General features: G+C 41.9%; 1 protein-coding gene across 1 annotated transcript in view; it reads right to left on the minus strand.

Annotated features, from left to right (window-relative positions):
• Positions 1-24,603, minus strand: part of ARID2 (AT-rich interaction domain 2) — a 159,786-nt gene that overhangs the window by 28,455 nt on the left and 106,728 nt on the right. Inside the window, exons 12-15 of the mRNA XM_019543946.1 lie at positions 18,072-18,147; positions 16,400-16,534; positions 15,177-15,373; positions 11,970-14,827 (exon numbers count right to left, since the gene is read on the minus strand). Coding sequence (XP_019399491.1) covers positions 11,970-14,827; positions 15,177-15,373; positions 16,400-16,534; positions 18,072-18,147 — 3,266 coding nt within the window. The remainder of the gene's footprint in view (positions 1-11,969; positions 14,828-15,176; positions 15,374-16,399; positions 16,535-18,071; positions 18,148-24,603) is intronic.

A 24,603-nucleotide genomic window follows, 5' to 3' on the forward strand; every position in this document is an offset into this window, starting at 1 on the left:
CCTGTGGTCACTGTGGGAGGGGAGACAAAAGCCCCCCTCCTCAGCATGTCTCGGGACCCCACCCGATGAGCCCCGATACTTACTGCATGGGCCGGTATAAGCAGCAGCTGGGGGAAGACACCAGTGCAGGCTTGGTGGCTCTGCAGCTGCCTGAGCCTGAGGATCAGCGATCCCCAGGGGCAGAGCCTGGAAGTAGCACAGGCTGCTCAAAAGGCAGCTGGGGAGACACCCAGCTGCTGGGGAGGACAGACGGAGGCTGCCGGGGTCAGGCAAGTAGGGGAGCCAAGCAAGGAGCAGTGGGATGCCTGCGAGCAAGATCAGGACACCAGCGTGGAGCCCTGGACGGTGAAGCCAAGTGGAGAGGAGCAGAATGCTGGCAGGGAGAAGCGGGACACCGGTGGGGAGCCACAGGCAGCAGAGCAAGTAGGAGTGGTGGAGCGGGGCTCAGGGTGAGAAGCCCCAGTGTCCAACAGAGCCACCCGGCAGGAAAAACCCTGGGGTGGAGCTCAAGGAGCCAGAATTGGCCAGAGAGGCACGGCAGGGAGAGGAAGACTGTCCCCACAGTCGTGGGTAAAGATCAGGCTCTGCGGGAGTGGCCAGGTACCTCAGTGGGGAAGGGTGGTGAGTGACGCCAAGACTTGGCAGGAGCCAGGTGAAGAAAGAGGAGGCAGTGGCAACTGGCCCAGAACCTGGCAGGGAAGGGGCAACTCCCACCCGTTGGTGGGAACAGGAGTGATTAGCTCCCAAGCTACGGGCCCCCTGGAAAGAGTAAGTGGAGGGATTGACGTTGAGTCTCCTTCTCTCCCCAGGGAGGCAGAAGGGTTCAGGGAGCTGGAGTCCCCTGTACTTCATCAGTAGACGACTAATGCCTTTGCAGGTAGCGAAGGACCTTTTGAGTTATTGTTACACCAGGCTGGGGTGTGTTTAGTTTGTCCATGGGTTGGCCTGAAGATTAAGGATCAGTCCCGTGGTGATTGATGGCTGAACACCCTACCCCACTCAGGGTGGGCCTCAGGGGTGAGGAGAGATCACACCAGGGTACAAGGGGGCTGAGCTCTCCCAGGCCGTGGATGTGGTAAAGGTGGGGTAAAGGGGAGTTTTGGAGCCCCACAAAAAAAGACCCAGGGTTGCAACCCCACTGGGACCACTGACAGGGAACTGCCTTCCCCATCTATCAACATCAAAGTCGTGGCAGGTGAGTAGGGGCAGTGTTCAGAACCATCTAGGTGGCCCTAGGGTGTGGTCTCACCCTGATGTCGCTAGGGAGGAAGGCACCAACCAAGAAGGGGCCAAAGCCATACAACAACTACCAGTGACAGTCATCATATCAGACACTTAATGGAAGATCAAATACACGAGCTATATCACATTTTCTATGTCAATACAATCAGTGATCAAAGAAAGCTATCAAGTGAATCAGGAAAGAACAGTCTTTGATAAATCCATGGTGCATTTAATTCTATTTTCCATTTATTTCTGTAGTTTTAATTATTCTTCATGCAAAATTTGTTCTAAAGCCTTCCATACTATTAATATCATACTAATTGGCCTGTAGCTGCCCAGATCAGCCTTTCCTTTTGTTTTTAAAATGGAGAAATTATGTGTTATTTTCCAATCATTTAAGCCTTCACTTTGCAAACTTTACACTGAAAAAAAGCATTAAAAGAATGTCATTTCTTAAATTGAAAAAGAAAAGCATTTAATTCTGTGGAATTATCCTGATTGCCCAAATAGGTCATTAATAGGGTCTCCTACCACTTAAACTAAGCAGGTTACTGGTAGCATTAGAGTGCTGTTATTTTCTATGTGGACTTGCTTCTGGAAAGGATGAACATACACATGCTTTGACATAGGGTTGCACAGCCAACTTCCAATACCACACACAAATGTCGAGTCCCTGGAATCCACTGTTCCATTCCGGTTCTGTATGGAAGCTTGTCTGATAGAATGATTCTCAACCAAGGTGCCAGAAGATATGAGGTGGTAAGTACAACAGGCTCTAGCTTGTCATTGCCTAGCCACTGCTCCATCCCTATAAAAAACCTATAAATTAGTTTTCAAAATGGGGTCCTGCTCAAGTCTCAAAAACTGTGGAGGGGTGCCTCAAGCCAAACTAGGGGTATCTTGAGTTCAAAATGTTGAGTGCTACTGGCCTAATGCGTACAGACCTATCCTTCCAGTTCCTAACATGCCACACCCTACGTTTTACAATGGCCGATCTCCTCAAACCTTGCATCTTGTGCTAATCCCTCACCACTGTTTGATGACTCCTCCCCTCTACGTCCTTCCCATCATTGTTTCCCTGTTCTTAATCTCCTCATTATGCAGCTCCTGCCCTCACTACCCCGATCCTTCCCTATCCCCAATTTCTATTTCTTTTACCATTCCCTCTGCATAAGTCCCCTTTCATTTTCTCTCCCTCTCTGCTTCAAACTTTTCTTCTCCCTCAGGCTCTTATCTTTCCTCTGAAGTCATTTCCACATTCCTTGTCCTAAATCCCTTGCTCTTTCTCCCATCTTTTCTTCACTCCTCTGCATTCAAGTCAGACAGCTTCTTCCTTCTCCTCCTCACTGCCTGGCTACCACCAGCAGACCACTGACTCAGCTCCTGTATTTAATATCACAGCAGTCCCTTGCAGCCAGGCATATTACCAGGGAATTCCTGCTCAGCCCTTGCACCTCGGAGATGAATATGGCATATGCAATCTGGTAAGTCCCTGGGTACCATGAAAGACTGTGCGGCCACAGTGCAAATGGGATTTTTGGCAAATGTAGCTATCAAACTCTAACAAGTTTCTACCTACTGTGTATACAGACCCTTCCCCCTTCCCCCCCCGCAGAAAAGTGGAACTTTTCTGGATGAACTTTGGCAGATGTTCACAGGGACACAAACTGCACAATCTACCTTGCCAAGTGTTAAGTCCATGCTCCAAAACACTGAACCACCATAGCTTCTCAGCAAAACACCCATAAAATATTTTTAAGTTTTGTAAAAATACATTTCTCTAAATCACTTTTGGAAACGGCTGAGCTATTTCTGCTTAAATAATTTTTAAAAAAAGTCAACCTGAGGCAGATGCACAGCATGGAAAATTTAAATTCGAAACATTTTAAATTTGGAAAAGATATAAGTAAATGAAAACGACCTGATCCCGGAAGATGTCAGGCAACTGTAACTGTAGGCATTGCTACCTGTGCCATCTATAATAAAACCCACAAAATCTGCGTCTGCTCAAGTTCTTGGTGTTTGTTTCTTGTTTGCCCAAGACACCATTCCATTGTTCTCCAAAAGTAGTAAAAGGATTTCTACATATTAAAGCCCTAAAACAATTAAAGATGTGTCACAGTATAAAAATGGGATTGTGACATTCCAGTCAGCTATATTTTTAATGGAAAAGAAAAACAATAGTCATAGATGTCATAGTTATCACTGCAATGTAATAACAAACATACAACATCTCTCTTTTTATGTTTGTTTGCTTTATTTATATTTATTTACCCATGCTTATATCATTTCCATTCATCTGTATATTATAATTTTAAACAGCATGAGCTCACTAGCTTTGGAAAGGGACGGGCAGAAATTAAAACAACTACACAAGCCAGCCTATACAAATAACACCTATCCTACCTTTGCTCCAGGACATAGGTCCCATCCCAATTATACAAACATTTAAAGATATATTTAGATAAGTAGTCACTTAAGGCAGATAAGACTACTCACGCCTAAGTCTCATCCATACTGGTATAAAGGTGCTTGGTATGGGAAAGCTTATTCTTACCAGCAGAAAAATTACATTAATGTACAAAGACACCTTTTTTGTGGAATACCTGCATCTGCTATGGGTTGTATAAGGGTAACAACACTGGTTAAAGAAAAATTCTTAACTCATACAGTTACTTGGGTATGCATCTATGTGCAGAATGCAGATCAGGCTAAAGCGTTTATATAACTCGGGCTCCAAATGGATCATTCTTTACTGTGTTTTCTAGAATTTAACAATTCAGTTACTTCTCTTTACATTAACATAAGCAAAGTCTCCCATTTAGGGGAGCATATACTGCACTCACAGGAAAAGTAGTTTGTGTTTATTTAGTGCCTTCCCTTCTGCAGAATCAAAAATTGCCTTAAAAATTTAGGCCCAAACAGCCATTTTTTTCATGAAGACTGATACTTACAACCATGGAGGAAACTACCGATTTCCTTGAGGCCCACCAGTGTGGAACAAATTGTGCAAAGACTGCCTAAAACTAGTAAATGCATACTGAAATTGCTTAGCCACTTCTGGGTGATAGCTGTCAATCCTTAAAAACAGCCACACTGCTCTCTATAGTTAAAAGGGACACTGTCAACTTGATTTATTTAAACTCCTGTTTCTGCCAGAGTATCCTTTAAAGTAGTGTGTCCTGGATTTCTAAAACTCTTTATACATTTTCATATGGGTTCCGGTAATTTTTTTTTAATGATTACGAGAAGCTTTTCACCCATGCCTTGACTAAGGACTCCTTTCTATTTGGGATTTAGTCAACAATGGCCTGTAAAAGTTGTAGCTACATTAGTGCAAAACCTCAAGTTTAGATACAGAAAACCAGGACATGAGTTTGTGCTAAATTCTGCTCAGAACTGGCTGAGCTACGTAGGCTACCATCTCCAAAGGTCTGAATTCAGTCTAATCCCAAGTACAGAAAATGTCTAACTGACTTCTTTGATGGAAACTATAAAAGTGACTACTGTAAAGTGTTCTCCAATGCACATAGTAAAACTTACACAAGAAACACACTATAAGGAGAGAAAAGGATCTAAAGAATACAGATTTTAATCTTGCTTCCAGAGACTGTTGCAATGGAGATAACCGTAACTGGTGGGCACACACTTGGAGCTAAACCACTGGCTAATTTTGGAGGCAGCTGTATGATCACTCACCCACGGAGCTGGAAGCAAGCTCCGATGATGGCAGCCTCTGAAGGATATTAATTTAAAGTAAGAGAGAGAGAGAGAGAGAGAGAGAGAGAGAGAGAGAGTGTGTGTGAGCAGACTGGCACATTTCATGCTTTTAACCAAACTCAGACATGCCCCAATCTAAGCAAGATCTTAGGCACATACATCATTTTAAACAGGATGTTAAGTACTGCCGACTTCAGCAGCAGTATTCATATGCTTAAATGCTTTTGTTGGATCAAGACCTCAGGTGTCTTATATAATGTTAGTGGACCCATAGCTCATGCCACACAAAATTTTCCAAGATTTTTATGAAGTATTACATCTATCCAAATTGTGTGGCATTATGAATCTCAAGGCCCATTATAAAATCATACTCTTAATTCCCCAACCAGAGGCACCTACGTGAAAACTGGCAAGCGGAAACATCTTAGAAAAAAGTGTAAGCACAGAAACAAGGATCTCCTACCCTGTAAAATATATAGGAGCACCTAATTTTTTAAGATGACCATACTAATATAAGGCCTTACAGACACTGAGTTTTTAGCTATATACATACAAAACCTTCGGCAGCTAAACCTGTCCAGAGTAAGCTGCATCAGTGCAAGAGACTATTAACACAGATGCATTGGCAAAGTGGTTAAAAACCCAGTGTAGCCAAATTGTAAAATATTTTTGAGAGTTTCAATTTTGGTTATGTCTACATGAGGGAGACAAAGAGTGGGTGGATAGTCTATCAACTCTCCAGTTGCCAGGTACATTTATGGGGCCCCTGCCCATGCCAGGCCCAGAGCCCATCTTATTCCCCCTGCCCTTCTTCTGTGGCCCCTGTTACCACCAAAGCCAGGCCTTCCAGCCCTCCATTTCTCCACTTAGCTAAGAGGGGGAAAGAGGAAGTAGAGGAAATTGTAGCCACAATATCAGAATCCCAGCTGTGTGGCTGGGGAGCCCCCAACCTCCTACTTATCTCTATACTCTCCCTTCCTCTCTGCCTCAATCCTGTGAAGGGACAGGGGAGAGAGGAGTGGGGAGCCTAACAGGTTGCTGCAACCTAGAGGACGCTGCAGCATTTTGAAATATTCCAGCCAGGAGCAGCACAGGTTATGTGCACCCCTTGGTTGAAACATTTCTTTTCTGAAAAGTTTCCAAGTGCGCTTCACTTGGAAATATGTCAACTGTTACATCGGTCTGTAACAGGGTCGCCAGGGGTGGCCATGAAGTCCCTTTTTCCCCTTATCCACTCTACTCTCCTTTGGGCAGTCACTCCTTCTCTCACCTGCCACACCTTGATGTTTTGCTTTTTTACATAAAGGAGGCTGCTCCTGGGGCTTCCCAAACTAGATCACACACTAATGGCTACCAGGTGCCCATGATCATTGCCTTATGGGCTAACTGCATGGCTCATTAGCCCCTACACCATGCCCCAAGCCTTTCAGGTGTCATCATCACTCACTGGTATCCCTCACTGCTGTTCATTCTATGCACTCAGGCACTCTCTCTGGGCTCCTCAATATGCTCAGCCCCTCTCACTGGGCTCCTGGACCCACTGGTCCCCCTCTTAGCTTCTCTCTAGGCTTTTGGACCTCCTCTACTACTTAGCCCCTTCCCAAGCCTCCAGACTGCTGCAGGATGTACTCCCCACACTGGCATTCAGGAACAGCAGCCATCCTTCTGAGATGTTCCCGCAGAAGCCTCCAGGATGTTACTGCCTGCTCACCTCAGGGCTGGGTTTTGTATCCTTCCTAAGACTAGCCTAATCAGGTGAGGCTCTCATTAACCCCCCTCACCACTTTAAGAAGCAAGATAGCTGGAAAAGCCACCTCAAGTGGAAAGTGCCCTAAGCTGCTGGACTTGGAGATGCACAGAGCTCAAGTGAGTGGAGAAGACTTATTTCGTCACCAGACTAAACGAATCAGCATACAATCATGGCCTTAGTGCATTTCAAAATTCTACTCTATGTACCTGGCTTCCTCAAAACAGTAAAACTTGTGGCAAAAGGTAGGTAGCCTAGAAGTTGAAAATGAAGGAAGCAGGATTGCTTGGGTGTGAAGGAAGGGTCAGGTGAGTAAGTAGGTAAAAAGATAAAGTTTCTTTTTACTGATAATGGATTACTGAAGTTTTAAATCTCATTGAAACAGCATGCTTCAGGAGTGAATGGCAATGAAAGGAGTTTCTGTATTTTAGTATCTCCAATGGAAAAGCTGCTTAGTTCTGTGGATCAAGGAGAATGATACCTTTTGGGGCTGTGCACCTGCTTTCTGGTGCATGGTAGCTCTGCTGACCTTTGGTAGGTCAACACTTTTGGCAGTCTACTTCCCATGCAAGAGCGAGTCAAAGGGCTAGCTTAAGAAAAATGGAGTGCACATTTACAAAGAGACAGAAGTGATTAACAGGGAGTAATATTTTTTTAAAAGCCAGATATGCAATTTAAATCTAATTTTCTCACATCTGAGAATCTGGCATGGTATCAGAGCACTGCCGTGAAATTCAAACCAACTGGGAGAATCAGCATTGATTATGTTCAACAGATGTTCTATAAGAGCTTGAATAAAAAAGTGCACAGGTAAGTAACTGTTTGCTTCCTGTTCTTTCTTCATCCATCAGTCCAGCACAACATCTCAGGGAACTAACAACCTATATCCAGAAAACATCCAAATAAAAAATGCCAGTTCCTTCCCTCCTTCAGAGTACATATTAAAAGCTTGTCTAAATGCAGCTGCAAATATATATAAAAAACATGTAGTGATATTGTGTCACATGCTTGTATTTCAACATGATCCATTAAGCAAGGTGACATTTGTATATTTTTAATCGATAAAAATATTATTTGGTTTTATATTTTATATATGATTATTTTAGATACCTTTCAACATGCTTTGCTGAGCTGTATAATTAAAGAAATCAATTTGAAATAGAGGAAGGCATCAGAGAATATGGTAACACTGTCTAAACACAGATACCTATGTATGCAAGAAGCTGTATTCCACACAGCTTGAGTCTGTGTTCTTCCTTCCTTTCATAGCCTGGTAACATCAAAACAGCTTTTCCCTTTATTTTACCTATATCAACTAAATACAACTTGCATGTTCACACTATAACATTTGGCCTGTCTTCCACCCTCCAATTTCCTCCTTGTCCTCCAGGCAATCCTTGATTCTTTTTTCTCCTTATGCTCTAATGATCTTTATCACTTCCTGTTTTCACACATTTCTACTTCTATCTTGCTTTTCCTGCTCTTCAACTCACTGCTTTCACCCTTTCTCTTTCTCCTAGTAGCTGGTGAATGCGCTAATCTTTGTACGTGGTATATAACCAATACCTTCCTTCTCCTATTCTTTCATCTTCTTTCCCAGCCCATCCTAACTACTGTTCTCTAACTTAACTCTGATTTTCTCATTTAAAACAGCAACATACCAAGAAATGTTTGTATAATGAAAGTAAGTAACCTCATAATCCTTCTTTAATTCTCATCTCATGTTATTTCCTCTCATTCATTGTGTCATCAACAATAATGAAAAGATAACAGAGGACAGAGCACATACTAGACAGGTACTGGGCAGAGGTCTTGCTTCAACTGTTCCTTGTTTTGTTTAAAATTACTGAGTTTAAACAGATTCTACAGTATTTTGATTTAAGTGAAAGAAATGTTTGTTTATGGGCTCAACATTGAAGCACACAGATAACATTTTACTGAAGTATTTTGGGGGTTTGGTTTTGGATAATACAACATCTAAGAATACACCATTTGCAAGTGTTTACTGCAGTGCATTTTACATGGAAAATGCCAAGTTCTAACCGACTTTGGATTTAAACGTCATTGCTGAACACGAAAGATTTCTACACCTCCCTGCCTGTCTGCCATCTGACACCACCAGCAAAGGAATCCTGCCTTATCTGCACAACAAACAGCAACTCACAAAGACACTCTTATGGACCCAGAGGAATAGACTTCCATCTTCAGCTTCCTCTGTGCAAAAATGAAGTGTATTTCCTACATATGGGGACTTTTTAAAATCTTTAAACTTTCCCTGAGCCTGAGGAAGGGCACATGAGCCTGAAAGTTTGCAGAAAAAGACAATTTTTTTGCAATTTTTAGAGTTGGTCTAATAAAAAGGTATTATCTATGAACCAAGTTTTGCATTTCTTTTCTTGGGACTACATTCAAGCAGGCAAAACAGCTGATAATCAGAAGTGTACATATTCAGGCAATAACAATCTCCTGCCCGTTGTCCTTGGTCCTCTCACAAAACTATTCTGAAACCCAACATTTACATCAGGGCTGTCCAACTTCTAAGTGGCCAGGGGTTGAACACCCCAGAGGAGCTGCTCACTTACAGGCCATACCAGGACAGGCCACAGGCCCCCCAAACTGCACAGACTCCCTCCCGACCTGCTGCACAACATGTCCACCACCACTTGCATGCACACACTGTGCAGTTGCATGGCTCCAGGATCAACCTCAGCTTTCCCTGTTGCACTGCCCCACCTCCTGGAGCAGGGGCAGGCAGCAAAAGCCAGAGAAAAAACAGGGAGAGACTTCTGGTATGAGTGAGAGAAGTGATGGGGAGAGTAGTGGCTGAGAAGAAACTCCAGGGCTGCAACTTAACCCCTCACGGGCCAATTGCAGCCTGCAGACCACCAGCCAGACAGCCCTGATTTATGTCCGTAAGAAATATGCTGCTCATACTCTCAACATGAATTTGAGATGGGAGTTAAGTGTTTAAACTAATTTAACAGAACAACAGCATCTACTATTCTGCCTCTGTGCCAGGTACAACAGAACTCCAGTTGTAGTTGGTCCTGAGACAGTACCAAATCAAACAGTTAGGGCTCATCATCAAAAACAGTGACCATTAAAACTACTGGTCTTCTTTCATAAACCTAAATATTGTAAGCAACTAAAGACAGCCTGCAGACAGGAGGAAAAGGGTAAGCAGACAGGAGGTGAGATTATTTGTTGACCGACTAAAATAACTCTCAACCGCTTCAGTGAAACCTGCATCTGCATCATTCCCTCAGTTGATAAACGCAGTTGCCAGCATAGTTGTGTGAATAGGTAAAGGACCACAACAGAAATACTGAAAATGTGACAAAGGAAAAAAAGGGTGTTTTACTCATGTTTAAAAAATACCTCACAACTTTTTCTGTTATGACAGGCATGTGCTTAAATATACCATAGAGGAAAAAATTAAGTCATAGTCTTCTTACTCTTTCTTAACATTCTGAAAATGTCTGATTTAACTATTCTCAGAAATAATTCTTAATTCACATCATTCAGTTGTCTAGAAAGTAAGTATGCTGTCCTATTTTAGTGAAAAAAAGACCCCAACAGTTCAATCACAAATATACAGCCTGTATCTGTATGAATTTAGCAAGGCTAGAGGAAAAAATCCAAACTGCACAACCCCTATAACACTATGCAATGCATGATTTTCAGCTGATGAAAACATACCAGGGAAATTCTGACTAGTGAAGATGAGATGAACCTTAAGTTCGCTGCTCATAGGTATGTTTTCCATCAAACAACTTCGATTCATATCAAAGATAAATAAAATGACCACGGATTACATTACATAACTTACATATACTTGCAAAATATATTTTCACAAACATGTTTTATGACTGTTAAAAAAAATTCTTTGCGTTTTTAGGGTAAAAGACCTCTCCTCTCCCTCAGGTAAGGAAGCCAAGGACTTATTATAATTGAATTGTGTTTTTAAAAAAGCAAAAAAAAAGAAAAGCAACCCCCCCTCCCAAAAAACAAAACAAAACATACATCAGTGAAAAATATAACATAGTGACAGAAAATAACGTCTGATTATTCAGGATGGTTTTAAGTGGACTGTACTTACAGTTTAGTTTTGGGCCATAAAGGTCACATCTACTAAATCCTGAAAAGGATTTAGAACAGAAAAGGACTAAACAAATACTTAATCTTGTCTCAAGTTATAAGAACACTAACCCCTTAAGAATTTCCCTGGTTCTCTCATTACATTTTACCTGCCTCTTACCATATAGAATTTGTTGATGCCATTATTTACTCTAATCCAAAATCTGAAAGAATTTTCTTTAAATCATTCTCAGAGTAACAGTATTTTCTGCACAAATACTTAACTAAAATGAATTTTAGAGATAGAACAATCTTGAACTGAGTAAATATGTGCTTAAAGTCATACAAAGAATGAACACATATTATGCTGGCATGAGGTCTGAGGAAGCTCATACTAAATGGTAAATTTAGCCACAGAAAGAAACTAATGCCCTTTCAATTTGATGCATGTAAGAATGTGATGCATGAGACAGTTCTACCCACATAGAGTCCAGGAGGTATAACTGCCTGGAGTCAAAGGCTGTTAATAAAACTACATCCTTTCTGACTAATGAATGAGCACTGTATTCTACTAACTGCTGCAGTGAAACATTTATGAGCTTATTATCTTTTAAGAATCTCCAAAGGCAAAAACTAACACACTTCAACAAGCTAGAAGAAGACACTGAAATGAAAAGCTTTAATACAATAGCTAGGTAAACAATCACTTGACATTCATGCATCAGAAATACAGTTATGAAACCTATAACATAGGTATGTATAAGAAGACTATACAGAATACTACACAACTGAGATTATTACTTTATAGGATACTTATCCTCAGTGGTGGCGGCTAGATATGGACAAATATTTTTAAGACTCCAAGATATAAGGAACTATGCTTTACTTTCCAAATAATAACACAATTTAATTTAGAGAACAGTGAGTACATGCATTTTCCCACAATCCATTAGAGAGATGTAACCTATTAGATGTTAATCCTTTTCAATACATTTATACTATACTAATAAAACTGGCATCAAAAACTGAATGAGGATCATCAGAAGAACTTAACTATGCAAGAGTCCATGAACCATAACTTACAGTATTTAAAAATACTACATACAGGATAATATCAGATTAGCAAATTTGCATTTTCATATATCTATTTCTTATATAAATATCATCTGATAAAATAAACATGAAAAATGTTGTTACCTACCTGTGTGACCATGCTTTGTACATATGTTGCTGGATGATGCTGCTTTTGCTGAACAGCACTCTCTATTGCTACTTTAGCTACAGTGCTTGGATCCGCTCCAGCTGGCACAGCAACCATAGTAGCACTGCAACCAGCATTGTTGGGGTCACTGATTGTAACAATTCTAACTCCTACTTTATTTGGAATTCCTGGAACAGTTTCCCTATCATTATCCTCTGCTGGCCTCTTTACAGTTTTGCATTCCGCTGTGCCATTAGTAGACCGAACTTCAGATGACAGGGTAGACTGGGACCCCCTGGATCCCGCGTGTGGAACTGTTATGATTTGATGCCCCTGTATAACAGAGGCCGTAGATTGTGGAGAGACAACTACACTTGGGCGTTGCTGAGGCACATCTGAATTCACACTTGAAGCTAGAGGTCCATTAGGTAAATCAGTATTGGTACCACTAAGTTGTTGGGGTAACAGTTTTGCAGACTCCTGTGTACCGCTTACAACGGGTGAACTATTCAAAGTTAATACAGGCCCATTAGAAATTCTTTCCCCTTGATCACCTTTGGCAGTATCTTGCTGTGTGGCATCCAAATTCCCTTGTTGTTCCACTGGAGATCTCTCACCATTTCCTACATGATTGGAAGTTTTGTGATTTGGAATGTTTTTGCTCAAATGAGAACCATCACCTTTATCAAAATCACAGATTCCATTAACCAAGGGCTTCTTCAAATCACTTTTAATTTCCTGTGTGTCCATTTGCTCAAAGTTCTGCTTTCCAGGAGATCCATTCTCACCCAATTCTAATGATGGCCCATTACTGACTTGTAAGCACTGATTGGCCTCATTTTGAGCTTTCCCTGAGTTAGAAGGAGGTAGACTGGAGTCATTATACTTTCTCCCATTTAAAAGACTTCCCACCTGCATTTCATTTTCATTTGCATCTCCATTGCTGGCATTCACAGCTCCTCTTCGACAGGAGGGATTCTCCATTACTTCAATTTTACGTTCATGAATGTGTAAACCTGTTGCTTCCTTTGCTTCTTCCTCCTTTTGGCAAATTATTTTATCACCTTTGAATGGGGGAGCAGCAGCAGTACATGGTGATTGTCCAGCTGGAGGTGTTTGAGTAGTCGGAAGTGTTTGCACCTGTAGCCCAACTCCTGCCTGCGTTCCACTCACTGCAATTCCTGCTGGAGCAATGATCTGAGTTGCATTTCCCTGACTCACAGTTGCAGGAGCAAAACTAGTATTTGGCACAACAGTTATAGTAACTTGGTTGCCAGAAGTCCCTTGGAAAATAGTTGCTGGGCTATTTGAGATCAACTGGCCAGGCAATATTTGCAAATTAGAAATGGGTACTGTTTGTACTGCCCCTTGGGGCTGGATTGCACTCGGAACCAGCTGAACATTTTGCTGTCCAACTAGCAGCTGCTGAGCAGGAGACTGTCCTTGAACTCCAAAACTGGATGCTTGGTTATTGGCCACCTGATAAACCACCTGAGGGCTAGGAGCTCTTGCATTGTTAGGTGGAGGGATCTGTGGAGCTGGGAGTATAAGTTTACCACCTGGAGTTGAAGGGCCTCTTTTTGGGAGAAGCAGTTGTTTTATCAGACTAGATTCACCGGAGTTAGGCTGGCTGACTCCTGCATTAGCTTGCTGTGGCTGAACCTGCATTTGTATCGGTTGCTGTTGCTGGACTTGTACCTGTTGCTGTGATGGTGCTGGTGAATGTTGCTGCTGTTGTTGTCTCTTTACAGAGAGCATCTGGCTAACAGTAGGAGGGGGTCCTTGTGATTGAGTGGTAGATGTAGATGACATTACAGCAGGGACTTGGTTATTTGTAACTGGTCCAGGGGATGGTGAGGAAGATGGAGTTAAATTTGGCTGCCCAGTCAACTGGACAGTTTGACCAGGTGGAATAGGAGTTGGATTAGCAAGCACAATTTGGTGAATGGCTGGTGCATACGTTTGACCTTGCTGAGCTGGCTGGCTTACAATCACTACACTTTGTTGCGATGGTTGCTGCTGCTGCTGTTGCTGCATCGGCTGTTGTACCACTGTAGGAGGGACCTGCTGAGAAGGTAGAGGCTTTGGCGCAATATTCTGGAATCCTACCCTAGACGTTTGTGGATTTTGGACACCAGCAATAGTAACCATCTGCCCGGCTGCAACTTGGAAATTCTGTACTGTAGTGGCAGAAACAATATTGGATGCAGATGTTGTGACATACTGTTGGGGTGCTATGATGACTGTGTCCTGTTGCTGGTTACCAGCAGAAGATTGCTGAGATGAAGTCTGCACAGGTGACGATGTCGTGATTAACTGCTGACCCTGTGAAACTGCTGAAGTGCATACTGGTATGTTCTGTACTCTGCCAAATATATGACCCTGAGGTACAGCTTGTTGAATTACTGTAACAGGAGTGCCTGATGGTATCTGTCCTGGTACCACTGCATGTAGTGGAGACTGTTGTTGAATTACAGGTTGGTGGTGAAGCAATGTCTGAGAACTGACAACGGTAACAGATGGCTGTGGTCCTGCACTGCTGTGATTTTGATTAGATGCTGCTCCTCCTACAGCGATAGTAACAGGAACCGCAGACTGGGGAACAGAGCTCTGTATTACCGTGGCCTTGACTACTTCACAGGAAATTGGAGCTTTATTTTGTATGACAGTCAGTGGAGAATTTTGTTGCTGCTGTGTGTGAACTGAAGGATTTTGTGGAATTCTTGAAATAGTCTGTGCTATAGTGTGAACACCTTGAATTGGAAAAGACATTTGTGTTGCTGTTAAATTTGAAGACTGGTTATTAACTGTTGTCCTCTGAAAATGGTTTCCTACACTTTGTGGTCCATGTGGGATTCCTGTTAAACACAAAATAATCAAAAGTCTGAATTAAAAAAAAAACAAAGCTCAAATGTAAAACCATACAAATATACATAATATAAAGTCCAAACTTTCATTTTTTCATTAGAGCAGTTTCTATGCTCAACTATATTATATTTGAATTAGTAGTGGCAAAAGCAGTGGTTTGTCATGTGATTTGTGGACTTGGTGCATCAGGTGTCAAACGGAAGGTAGTATTTGAGTAGGTAAAACAATACTAGCAGCAACGTGTCAAATTACTTTTCTCTCAATTTTACTTGGTTTAACCAGTTTCAAAATCAACACCAGCTATAAAAAATGCAAAACGTAAAATAGTAATAATAATACCTGCTGGTGAAGGAGACTGAGATACATCAGGAACAGAATCAATTCGGACGACAGGGGTAGAAGTTGGTTGCTGCTGATAGTACATCTGAATGGGAAGTGGTATAGCTCTCCTTTTTACTCCTACCACGTGTATATGTGCCTGTCCATTGTTGTTTGGATCCTCTACTCTCTTCACTGTGTGATTTGGAAAGACAGTTCTGCCAAACACAAACATACAGAAACATTAATAAAAGCAATGACTCAATTTGTTTACACTGTTAGTTCCTTTATTTTTTTTTAACATTTGAGCTTTGTTCTATATGCAGAAAGGATGAGTACAAATATATAAAAAGTAAAGAGCACAATACATAATCAAAATAGAGTATTAGCTGCTAACTAAGTTTAAGTCCAACAGCAAAACACTGTCTACCTAAATGCAAAAGCTAGAATCTAGGGATTATTCATGTTTAATCAGGTTTTGGAAGGAATAAACAATTATATGGTTTTAAGGGGTAAAGAGGGCATTTGCACATGCCATATGATCTGCAGCAACTGTTTTTCTGTTTTCTCCTTTTCCTTGGTAAATTAAGCTAAATTACACTAATTTACCCCTGAATAAATAGGTGGTAAATTACTGAAGCTTGGCTTGTATACATCACGGAATATTGAGCAGACACACAAAATGGTTATAGCAAATTCAGCTGAACAGTGGAAAGTCTTCTTTCCATTTTAAAAGGTGTAATCATTAGGTTTGTCCCTCAAGAAAGAGTTATATATTTAACCTCTAGCAAAAATGGGAAGAATAGGGAATGTCTCTATTTTATTTTTCATAAGTGGAGTATTTTTCAATGGGTATTTAGTAGCCATAGCTGTGCCTGTTTCTGAAGAAATTCAGTCTTTTCTGCATTTTCACAATGTGATGAGATACTCAGATACTCTTAGTTATCTCGCTGGGGACTTCCAGGTCCACCAGAATTAGCATTTTGGACAATAGAAGTGAAAAAAGATAACCCTCAACAGCTAAAGGAGAAATAAATAAATGGCCAAACACAAAGTGGTTGAAAGAAAGCAATCAATTACTTTGAAATATAAAAATTGTTTCACTTAAAATTCCAAATGCTAGAGGATCAGAGAAGTCTTTTAAACTCTTTTCAGAGTAGGTATTCCCTAAAGAATTTAAGTTGCAGAATAGCATTATGAGCCTAAAAGCTCTTGTTTATTTCTGTATAAACTTTTCACCATACCGAAGACATTTATAAAATCCAGTTGATGTCAGAATTCCACCTCGAGCTAATTTACTGCAGGTTGAGAGATATTCAGAGTACATTTCTGCTCGAGAGACTGAGCAATCTGAATTCACCTCAAAATGTGCATTCAACCTAAAAATGGAGAAATAAAACATACCGTGAAATACAGTATAACATGGACATTCTTTTTTCAAGGACTGAAACACTTTCTTTGCCCAAGTAGAGAGTTTGGACTATAGATAAAACCACTCCTAATTTAACATGCTGAAAATGACATTGTAATATACTGTCCCCACCAACACTCAGCCCACGCCATATGCTTTTATTATCACAGTATAAAGCTACAGCACAGAAGTAATGCATACAGAACCACTTACCCCAGGCATGAGTGGGAATGTCCCTTACTCTTTCTGAGGCACAGACAGCAATAGTGGTGCTCAAGCTTTTGGCCCTGCAGGCTAGATAAGTGGAAGGGAGCATATCTGCAGGCTGGACTGAGCCCTGCACAACAGGATAGTCCCATGCTGCCTTCACCTGGCCCTGCAAACTCATACTAGACACCCAATTTAGGATGCAGGACCTGGGGCTCCCCACAGGTCTGAAAATTTGGCAGCAGGGAAATGGTGCCACTGCACACCAAATTTTCATACCCATGGGAAGCCCTGTGGGTTGGATGACTGTGTGAGGGACTGGATCTGGCCTGTGGGCCAGGGGTTGAGCGCTCCTAGTATGTATCTGACCTACAAAGTACAAAGCTATGGGGTTTTGAAGCATTATGTGGAGTTCGAAAGAAAAAATGGAAGGGTTCCAATTATTGGTGGATTCTGAAGTATTTAAATATAAGCTACTTTTTTCTAAATAATCATAAATGTCTATGTTAGTCTTTCTACACTGCAGTAGCTAAGCAAAGAATCTCTCTGTAGGGCTGAATTAAGCAACCGTGTAGTTTCCTCTGAAATGCTCTTTACTTTACCATCAAGACATCTGCATATAAATGAATATTTGAAGCAACACTATATCTGGATCCATCTTAGGAATTTATTTATACTATATTATAGTTTTTGGAGCAACAAGACTAGATAATTCTATCAAAACAGATTAATACAAAAAAGAACTTCAGTGGACATGTAAGAGCTCTAGTTTGGGAAAAATCAACCCAGCTCTACTTGAAGGTTATGAACCAAGTATTTTTTTTGTATAAGTGATGAACAACAAACATTATTTTTACCAACAAAAACATTCAAAAAGTTAGTTTTGGGGTGAGAAGCTTTCATGTTCATTTTTTTTCCTTGGGCCTCCCAAGGAGTCTAGATCTAATATTTGAGAAATATTTTTCTATTGCTATAGTAGCACAAGATGAAGCTGATAATACTGATCTATGATTTTACAGCAAGATTTGCTTTGAAATTAAGTTATGGAATTAAGCTATACTCTCAGCAAAGGACAACTAGTTTGCAGGATCATCCATTACGTGGTGAACGTTTTTGGTAGATATTTTTCTTTCAGATTTCTTCAAAGCAATACGACAGAATGTTTTCACTTATATTTTCCATAAAAATGTGACTTCCTAACCCTAAATAGAAACCAGCTAGAAAACTGCCTGACATGAATACAGGCATTTTCCTTTGCTTTTCTTCTTATTCAAAAAATATCTGTGTAAAAAACTTACCACTGACATGCAAATTTCTCACTGTCTATTTCTACTATTCCTGGTGGTGGAGCAACATGCTGTGCTGCTCTTGATGCTGTGAAGAATGGAAAAAATATATATGCTGAAACATAATAATTACTTGCAAAATTCAGTGCATGTAAATTACTATTGAATATCTTGTGCAACACAAACAGTACTCTACAATTCAGTACCTAAAAACAAATTTCAAATCAAATTTCTTCTTATATCTTTGAAAGCTTCCCCACAACAAAAGACAGACAAAAGACCCATAATCTATTCTGACACAATTAAAACGTAAGGATTATTTAATTACGTGTAAGCACAGAAAGCTGCATAGGCATTTAAAGTAAAAGAAAAAAAAATGTATATTTAAAGAATATCCCACTTCCATGTCCTAAAAAGTCCATAGTTTACTGAACAATTCATTTGCTTTAAATCAATTCACATTTAAAGGCATGCCAAGTTGTTTAAAAAAATGTGGTGAAGCCTAAAGATCTTCAACATCTATGCTTTTTAGTGACTGGTGTATCTTCATCATTATAGATGCTCTGTGTCAGTATAAAACTACTATCTGCACTGGCAGAGCTTACCCCGGTTTGCAACTGGAGATAAACTATTATGGTGCAAGTCACTGTTTACACTGGTATATGATATATATGCTACACATTTGTATAAGTACACTCCACTAATGGCTAAAACACCGCAGAGTGGTAACTGTACAAATCTCAAAGTACATGGGGCAGAGACCTGTATAAAGCTCTCTATGCCACTTAAATACCGTAAATGGGGAAGTGAGTCAAACAGCAGCAAAGGACATCATCTACTTCCTTTAAATACAGGTAGGGGTCTCTGCACCAAATGCAGAGACCAACAGGCCAACATTCTGAAGCAAGCCAGCAGCAGCACAAAGTCTCATTAAAAATGGCACAGAGATGCAATAATGACTCGTTCAGTTCAAAAAGTAGGAAAGGACTATTTTGTGTTCCCACATACCGGGCACATGTAATTTCTGGAGCCTCAAACCTGTTTGAAGCACTGCAAACCACATGCTGGCCACGTCCGATTGTTTGCCATGCTGCAAATTTGAAACTCCTGGTGTAAAAAAAAACTATAGCAAAAAAACCGGCATGGCACACTCCAGGTGCATGCACTGGCAAACACGCAGTCTCAGTTCTCCAAATAAATGCTCTCCTCCCAGCCAGCCAGAGCATCTCCCCTCCTCTAGTCCCACCCCGACTCTTTACTCCAGCACAGCAAGAGTTGGGAGAAGTGGAGAAATGGCAGTTGTCCCAAGCAAGGCAATTTGCCCTACACTTAACTGCATGTGCATGAATGTGTGCAGTGGCAAAAAGTAACAGCACAAATTTGGGTTGCTACTTTTTTACCACTGCAAGCTCATGCGCCTGCATGTGGGGACACACCCACTGGGCACATCCAGATGAGCACACATGTGCATTTCCCCAGGGACAAAGAGCAGCAGCACACAGCTGTGGTGAGCGGAAAGTTGCCTGGGTGGGGTAGGAGAGGCTGAGGTCAGCATCTGGGCTGGCCCCAGCATCCTTACCTGGAGTCCTGGGGGCTGCAGCCATGGTGATCCAGCAACAGGATCCTGGCTGGCGGCCAGACTATGGCTATGGCCAGCTGAGCTCTGGTTTCGGGTGGCGCACACTGCCACTACATGCACCGCCCCACTTTTTTTAGGCATTTTTTCTTACACTGGGATCTCCTGGTATCAGTCCCACCCCCAGTGCAAATTAGCAGTGCTGGGAATGCCTGCATATGCAGTGTGTCTGCAGTGCCACATACCGCATATGTACGCTCATCTGGATGCGCCCAGTTCCCATGTCCAGATGAGCATAGCTGTGCAGTATGTAGTGGCAAAGAAGCAGCATGGAGGATTTTTTTGACCCGTGGAAATCCAGGGGTCGAAAAACCCATTGGGGGAAAAAAAAAAAAAAAGCAGAGCAGCGCACACGCGGGCAATGCGTGCTGCTCAAAGGCAGAGCCAGGCAGCCCAGAGCTATGCTGTAGGACTGTGCAAAGCTTCTGTTGCCGATTCAATTCAGAGGAGATACAGTCTGATTCGGTGGTCAAATCTCCGAATCCAAATCAAATAATGAGACCCATTAATCTCTCTGAATTGAATTGGAAGCCTCTGATTTGATTCGGAGATGTGACAATTCAACCATAGACACAGCTTTATATGTTTTTTTCTACATACCTCAAGGTACCAGGCAACTCGTGAACGCTGAGATGATAAAGCGGATGGAGAGTTCCACGGGAGTGTGGAGGGTGCCCCAGCGCACTCTGCGGCAGACCCAGAAGTGGACCACAAGCACTTCCAGGTCTGCTGCGGAGCGTGTGGGTGCCCTCTCCCATGTCAGCTTGGTGCCTGGTGCCGTGCCTCTGTGGGGGGGGAGTCATCCAGGCTGCCCCTGCAGCTAAATTGCTGAGTTGGGAGAGAGTGCAGGGGGTGTCCCCCACACAGCAGCAGACCCAGAACTGGACCAGAAGTACTTCTAGTCCCTGGGTCTGCCGCAGAGTACACTGGGGAACCCTCCACGCTCCCATGGAACTCTCCATCCGCTCCACCATCTCAGCATTCACAAGCTGCCTGGTACCTTGAGGTATGTAGGAAAAAACTCATATAAAGCTGTGTCTATGGTGGAATCACTGATTCTCCGAATCAGAATCGAATCACTGTCCCCGGAATCAGGCTGAATCTGAATCTAATACCGCCTGCTTCACACACCCCTACTATGCTGTGTCTGCCAGCCAGGCTCCGCATGGCAGAATCATTGCTGCTGCAGCCCTGGGAGGCCCCCAGGTGAGGCTGCTGGCCCCAGCCTCCCATGGCACCCCCAGACTAACTTGCCACAGGCATTCCCCAGGGACAAGTATAGGTGGCAAAAGGTGCACCACTGCTAGTCATCCTCAGATAACCAGAAGTCCATGACGTGTGGACGCAGCCAGCGTGCCTATCCTAATAAGTCAAATTCATCCCCCGTCCTATATTCCCCTTCAGTGCATTATCCAAGCACCTTCCAGTAGTATATACATGACTAGCATCTTTCACATGCAATTCCTTCTCCACTCCTTTCCCCAGCAGAAAAAAATATTTGGAAATTGTTTTTCCTTTACTGTAGTTATTTATGTCCAAGTGTTTGATTATATTTATTTTTATTAGTGAAGGTAAGGCTGAAGAAGTACATGTACTTAGGTCTCTGTACTGAGATAAATTACTCAGGTTTAGGGTGGAGAAGAGTAAGTTTCACCCTAACTGCTGAGTGTACATTTACAAATTGGCAGAATACCATTTTTAAAGTTAGAACATAAGGAGATAGAACTTCCATCCAACTTTGATGAAAGTACAAGAACAGTGAATAAGGTCCAAGCTTATTCCCTTCCTGGGGATTATTTTTATTGTTAAGTTTAGAAAAAGTCACTTACCTTAGTGTCTGTGAGATCTTAGAAATACACTTTCTGTATGCATTCCATTCCAGATAAGTGGAATGCGTATGAGATAGAAATCTTTTGCCCAGCAGTGTCTGCTGGGGTCATGCCTGAACCGCAAGTGCCCTTGCAGAACTCCCACCTTACAGACTATAGAGTCATTAGAGCTACCCATTTCTCAGTTTCTTCATCATTACACAATCCTGCTGTCAACATACCCAGGACTTAGCAGACTAGATATGGATAACTTATTGCAATAATTGTGACTCTTTGAGAGATAATTGATCACTTTTTGTTTGACTACATTTCACTCCTTGTTGACTAGCAAGCAGCATCTAAACGTTAGGAGACGAATACCTTCAACTTCCCATATAAGACTGTGAGCTAATGCTGCAAAAATGGACATCAGACCTAGAGTTCTCTAGAACAAAATATCGCTTTGTAGAAATATGATCCCAGGGCATCTACTCTATATATTTAGTGGTCAGGAGAATACCACTAATTCTGCCTCTATTTTATTCAAATGAGCTTTAACTTGATTGGGTGGCAGTGGAAGAGGTCTCAAGAGAAGAGCAGAAGAGGATCACTTTCTGCTGACAGACCGAGCAATTTTAAGTTTAGGTCCTGTTCTCTCAGCAGGACAACAGGACCGCACCAATCTAGCTTGTTGTTTTTCAGCTGTCACAACTGGAAAAACTAGGAGCTGTATGTGTACAGAAAATAAGAGAGAGTGAAGGGTACCTGATTTTCTCTGACATCCCCAGGAATAGAGAATACCCATAAACTCACAGGACTGGAGCCTGTACAGGCTCATTATAGAATTCCAGAGCATCTATCTTCATACAAAGGAAATAGTGAAAAATGTTATGGTCACACGGATGACAGTTACAGTGGGTCAGCAGTCATGAAAAATACAAATACAACCTTGAGTTGCATTAACAGAACAACTGTATGCAAGACCTAGGAGCACTCTACTTGGGACTGGTCAGGCCTCTGCTGGACTTGTGTCATTCAGTGGGGGGACTGCATTTTAAGAAGAACACAGAGAACCTAAAGACTATCTTGAGGCTAGCAACAAAAATGATAAAGGGGTAAGAATGTAAAGCACATAAGGAAAGACTGAAGGAACCAAGTCATTAATCTGGGAAGAAAGGAGAAGTGAAGATATTATAGTAGTTTTCAAATAGATGAAAAGGTGTTATTAAAAAGGGAGAAAAATTCTTCTCCTTTGCTACAGAGGACAGGACATGAGAAAATTGGTTTAGAACAGTGGTGCTCAAGCCTCTCTCACAATCACCTTGCTGGAGTCGTTGACCCCAGTACTCTTTCCTGCCATGGCAGGGGGTTGACTTGATTTAGGCTTGATATCAGGAGGCGCTACTTCATGGTCAGGGCGCTTAGGATCTGGAACCAACTTCCAAGAGAAGTGGTGCTGGCTCCTACCCTGGGGGTCTTTAAGAGGAGGTTAGATGAACACCTTGCTGGGGTCGTTTGACTCTAGTACTCTTTCCTGCCATGGCAGGGGGTCGGACTAGATGTTCTACTCAGGTCCCTTCCGACCCTAGAAACTATGAAACTATCTGCTCAGGTCCCTTCCAACCCTAGTAACTATGAAACAAGAGGCTAAACTTTAACATCAGAAGAGTATATCTAGGGTTCCACAGGAGAGTATTGTTAGAATTCTGCATATGCAGTGAGTGCTCTGAGGTAACCACCAGTCAGTGAGGGCTTTACCCAAACCCTGCACTGACACACACCCTGTATGTGGACCTCTGGCAGGAGCCACACTGATATGCCAGTGAGCTCCAGCTGGTGACTGGCCATTCGCCTGGGCTTTATGGGTTGCATTCAGCCCGCAGGTTGAAAAACTCCAGTTTAGACTATAGACAAGCAGACTTAAATAAAAGCACTCACGAAAAGCTTCCTAACTGTAAAAATGGCAGGACACTGAAACAAACTGCCTAAGAAAATTGTGGAATCTTACTCTTTTACAGTAAGATTTCAAGAAGCTGGACAGAGATCTGTCTGGGATATTTCAAGAACTGTGAATCATGTCTTGGTAAGGGCTGCACTGCATGATCTCAAAATCGCTTCCAACTTCATGATTTTATCAATCCACAGTTCCATGTGACTTCTGACATGTTACATTTAAGACATGATTAACAGGTTAACTGTGCATTAAACAGTAACCCGGCCACATGTTCACGTCAATTTAAGGCATGATAATGCAGTAAATGAGCCACAAAAGTGATTCCATGTATAACACGTAGTAAAATTTGTAGAACACCCTAAATCAAACATGTGGTTAGTTGGGGCTAGCCCATGACAGATCCTGACACTCATCCAGCATGGAGCAGCCCTAGGGTCCAAGACATAACTGCTCCCATTGCATGGCAGAAGATGCAACTGTTAGGACTGTAGCTTAAATCCCATCATGCCTTAAATGGAACCTGTGTCAGAGGCCTTGGGCAAAGAAAGAGAGAGCAGCTGAGTTCCATTTCTTGATATCCTTTGCTAGTTGTTCATTGTTGTTGCTGTTGAGGCCCTGGGGGCTAGCTATATTTTTACAATATAAAGGATCCAAATGGACATGGGGCCCTAGTTCTAGAATGAGCCACGGACAAGAGTTTTCCATTGCTGACCAAAAGATTCTGACAGTGAACCATATGCTCAAAGAGTGCAATACATATGGATTCTCTCTCAAGGAAGAACTACTGCTTCAAGAGGACTTTAAAAGGTTAGTAGTGTATTCCTATATGGAAGATGTTAGATCTTTGAACTTTCTGTATTCAGAAAACTCAAAAGCAGCTTATCTTTAAGTCTCAAATATCTGAAGCTAGACAACATTTTTCAGCCTTTCATTTAGCTTTAAAAGCTTGCCCAATTTTTGTATACAAAATCTGAAAGAGCAGCCCAAAGTTGGCAAATTTACACCAAAAGATAAACTTTTGAAAAAACTGCAAGTGATGGGAAGAGATAACTAAACATAATTTTAAACGTACTATGGGGACTGCCTTGACAGGCTTGTGTATAAACGCATACACCTATGCACATATTACTGAGTTTTCAGTTTGCA

This window comes from Crocodylus porosus, unplaced genomic scaffold (assembly GCF_001723895.1).
Source record: "Crocodylus porosus isolate Cpor-Errol unplaced genomic scaffold, CroPor_comp1, whole genome shotgun sequence".
Taxonomy (NCBI): domain Eukaryota; kingdom Metazoa; phylum Chordata; order Crocodylia; family Crocodylidae; genus Crocodylus; species Crocodylus porosus.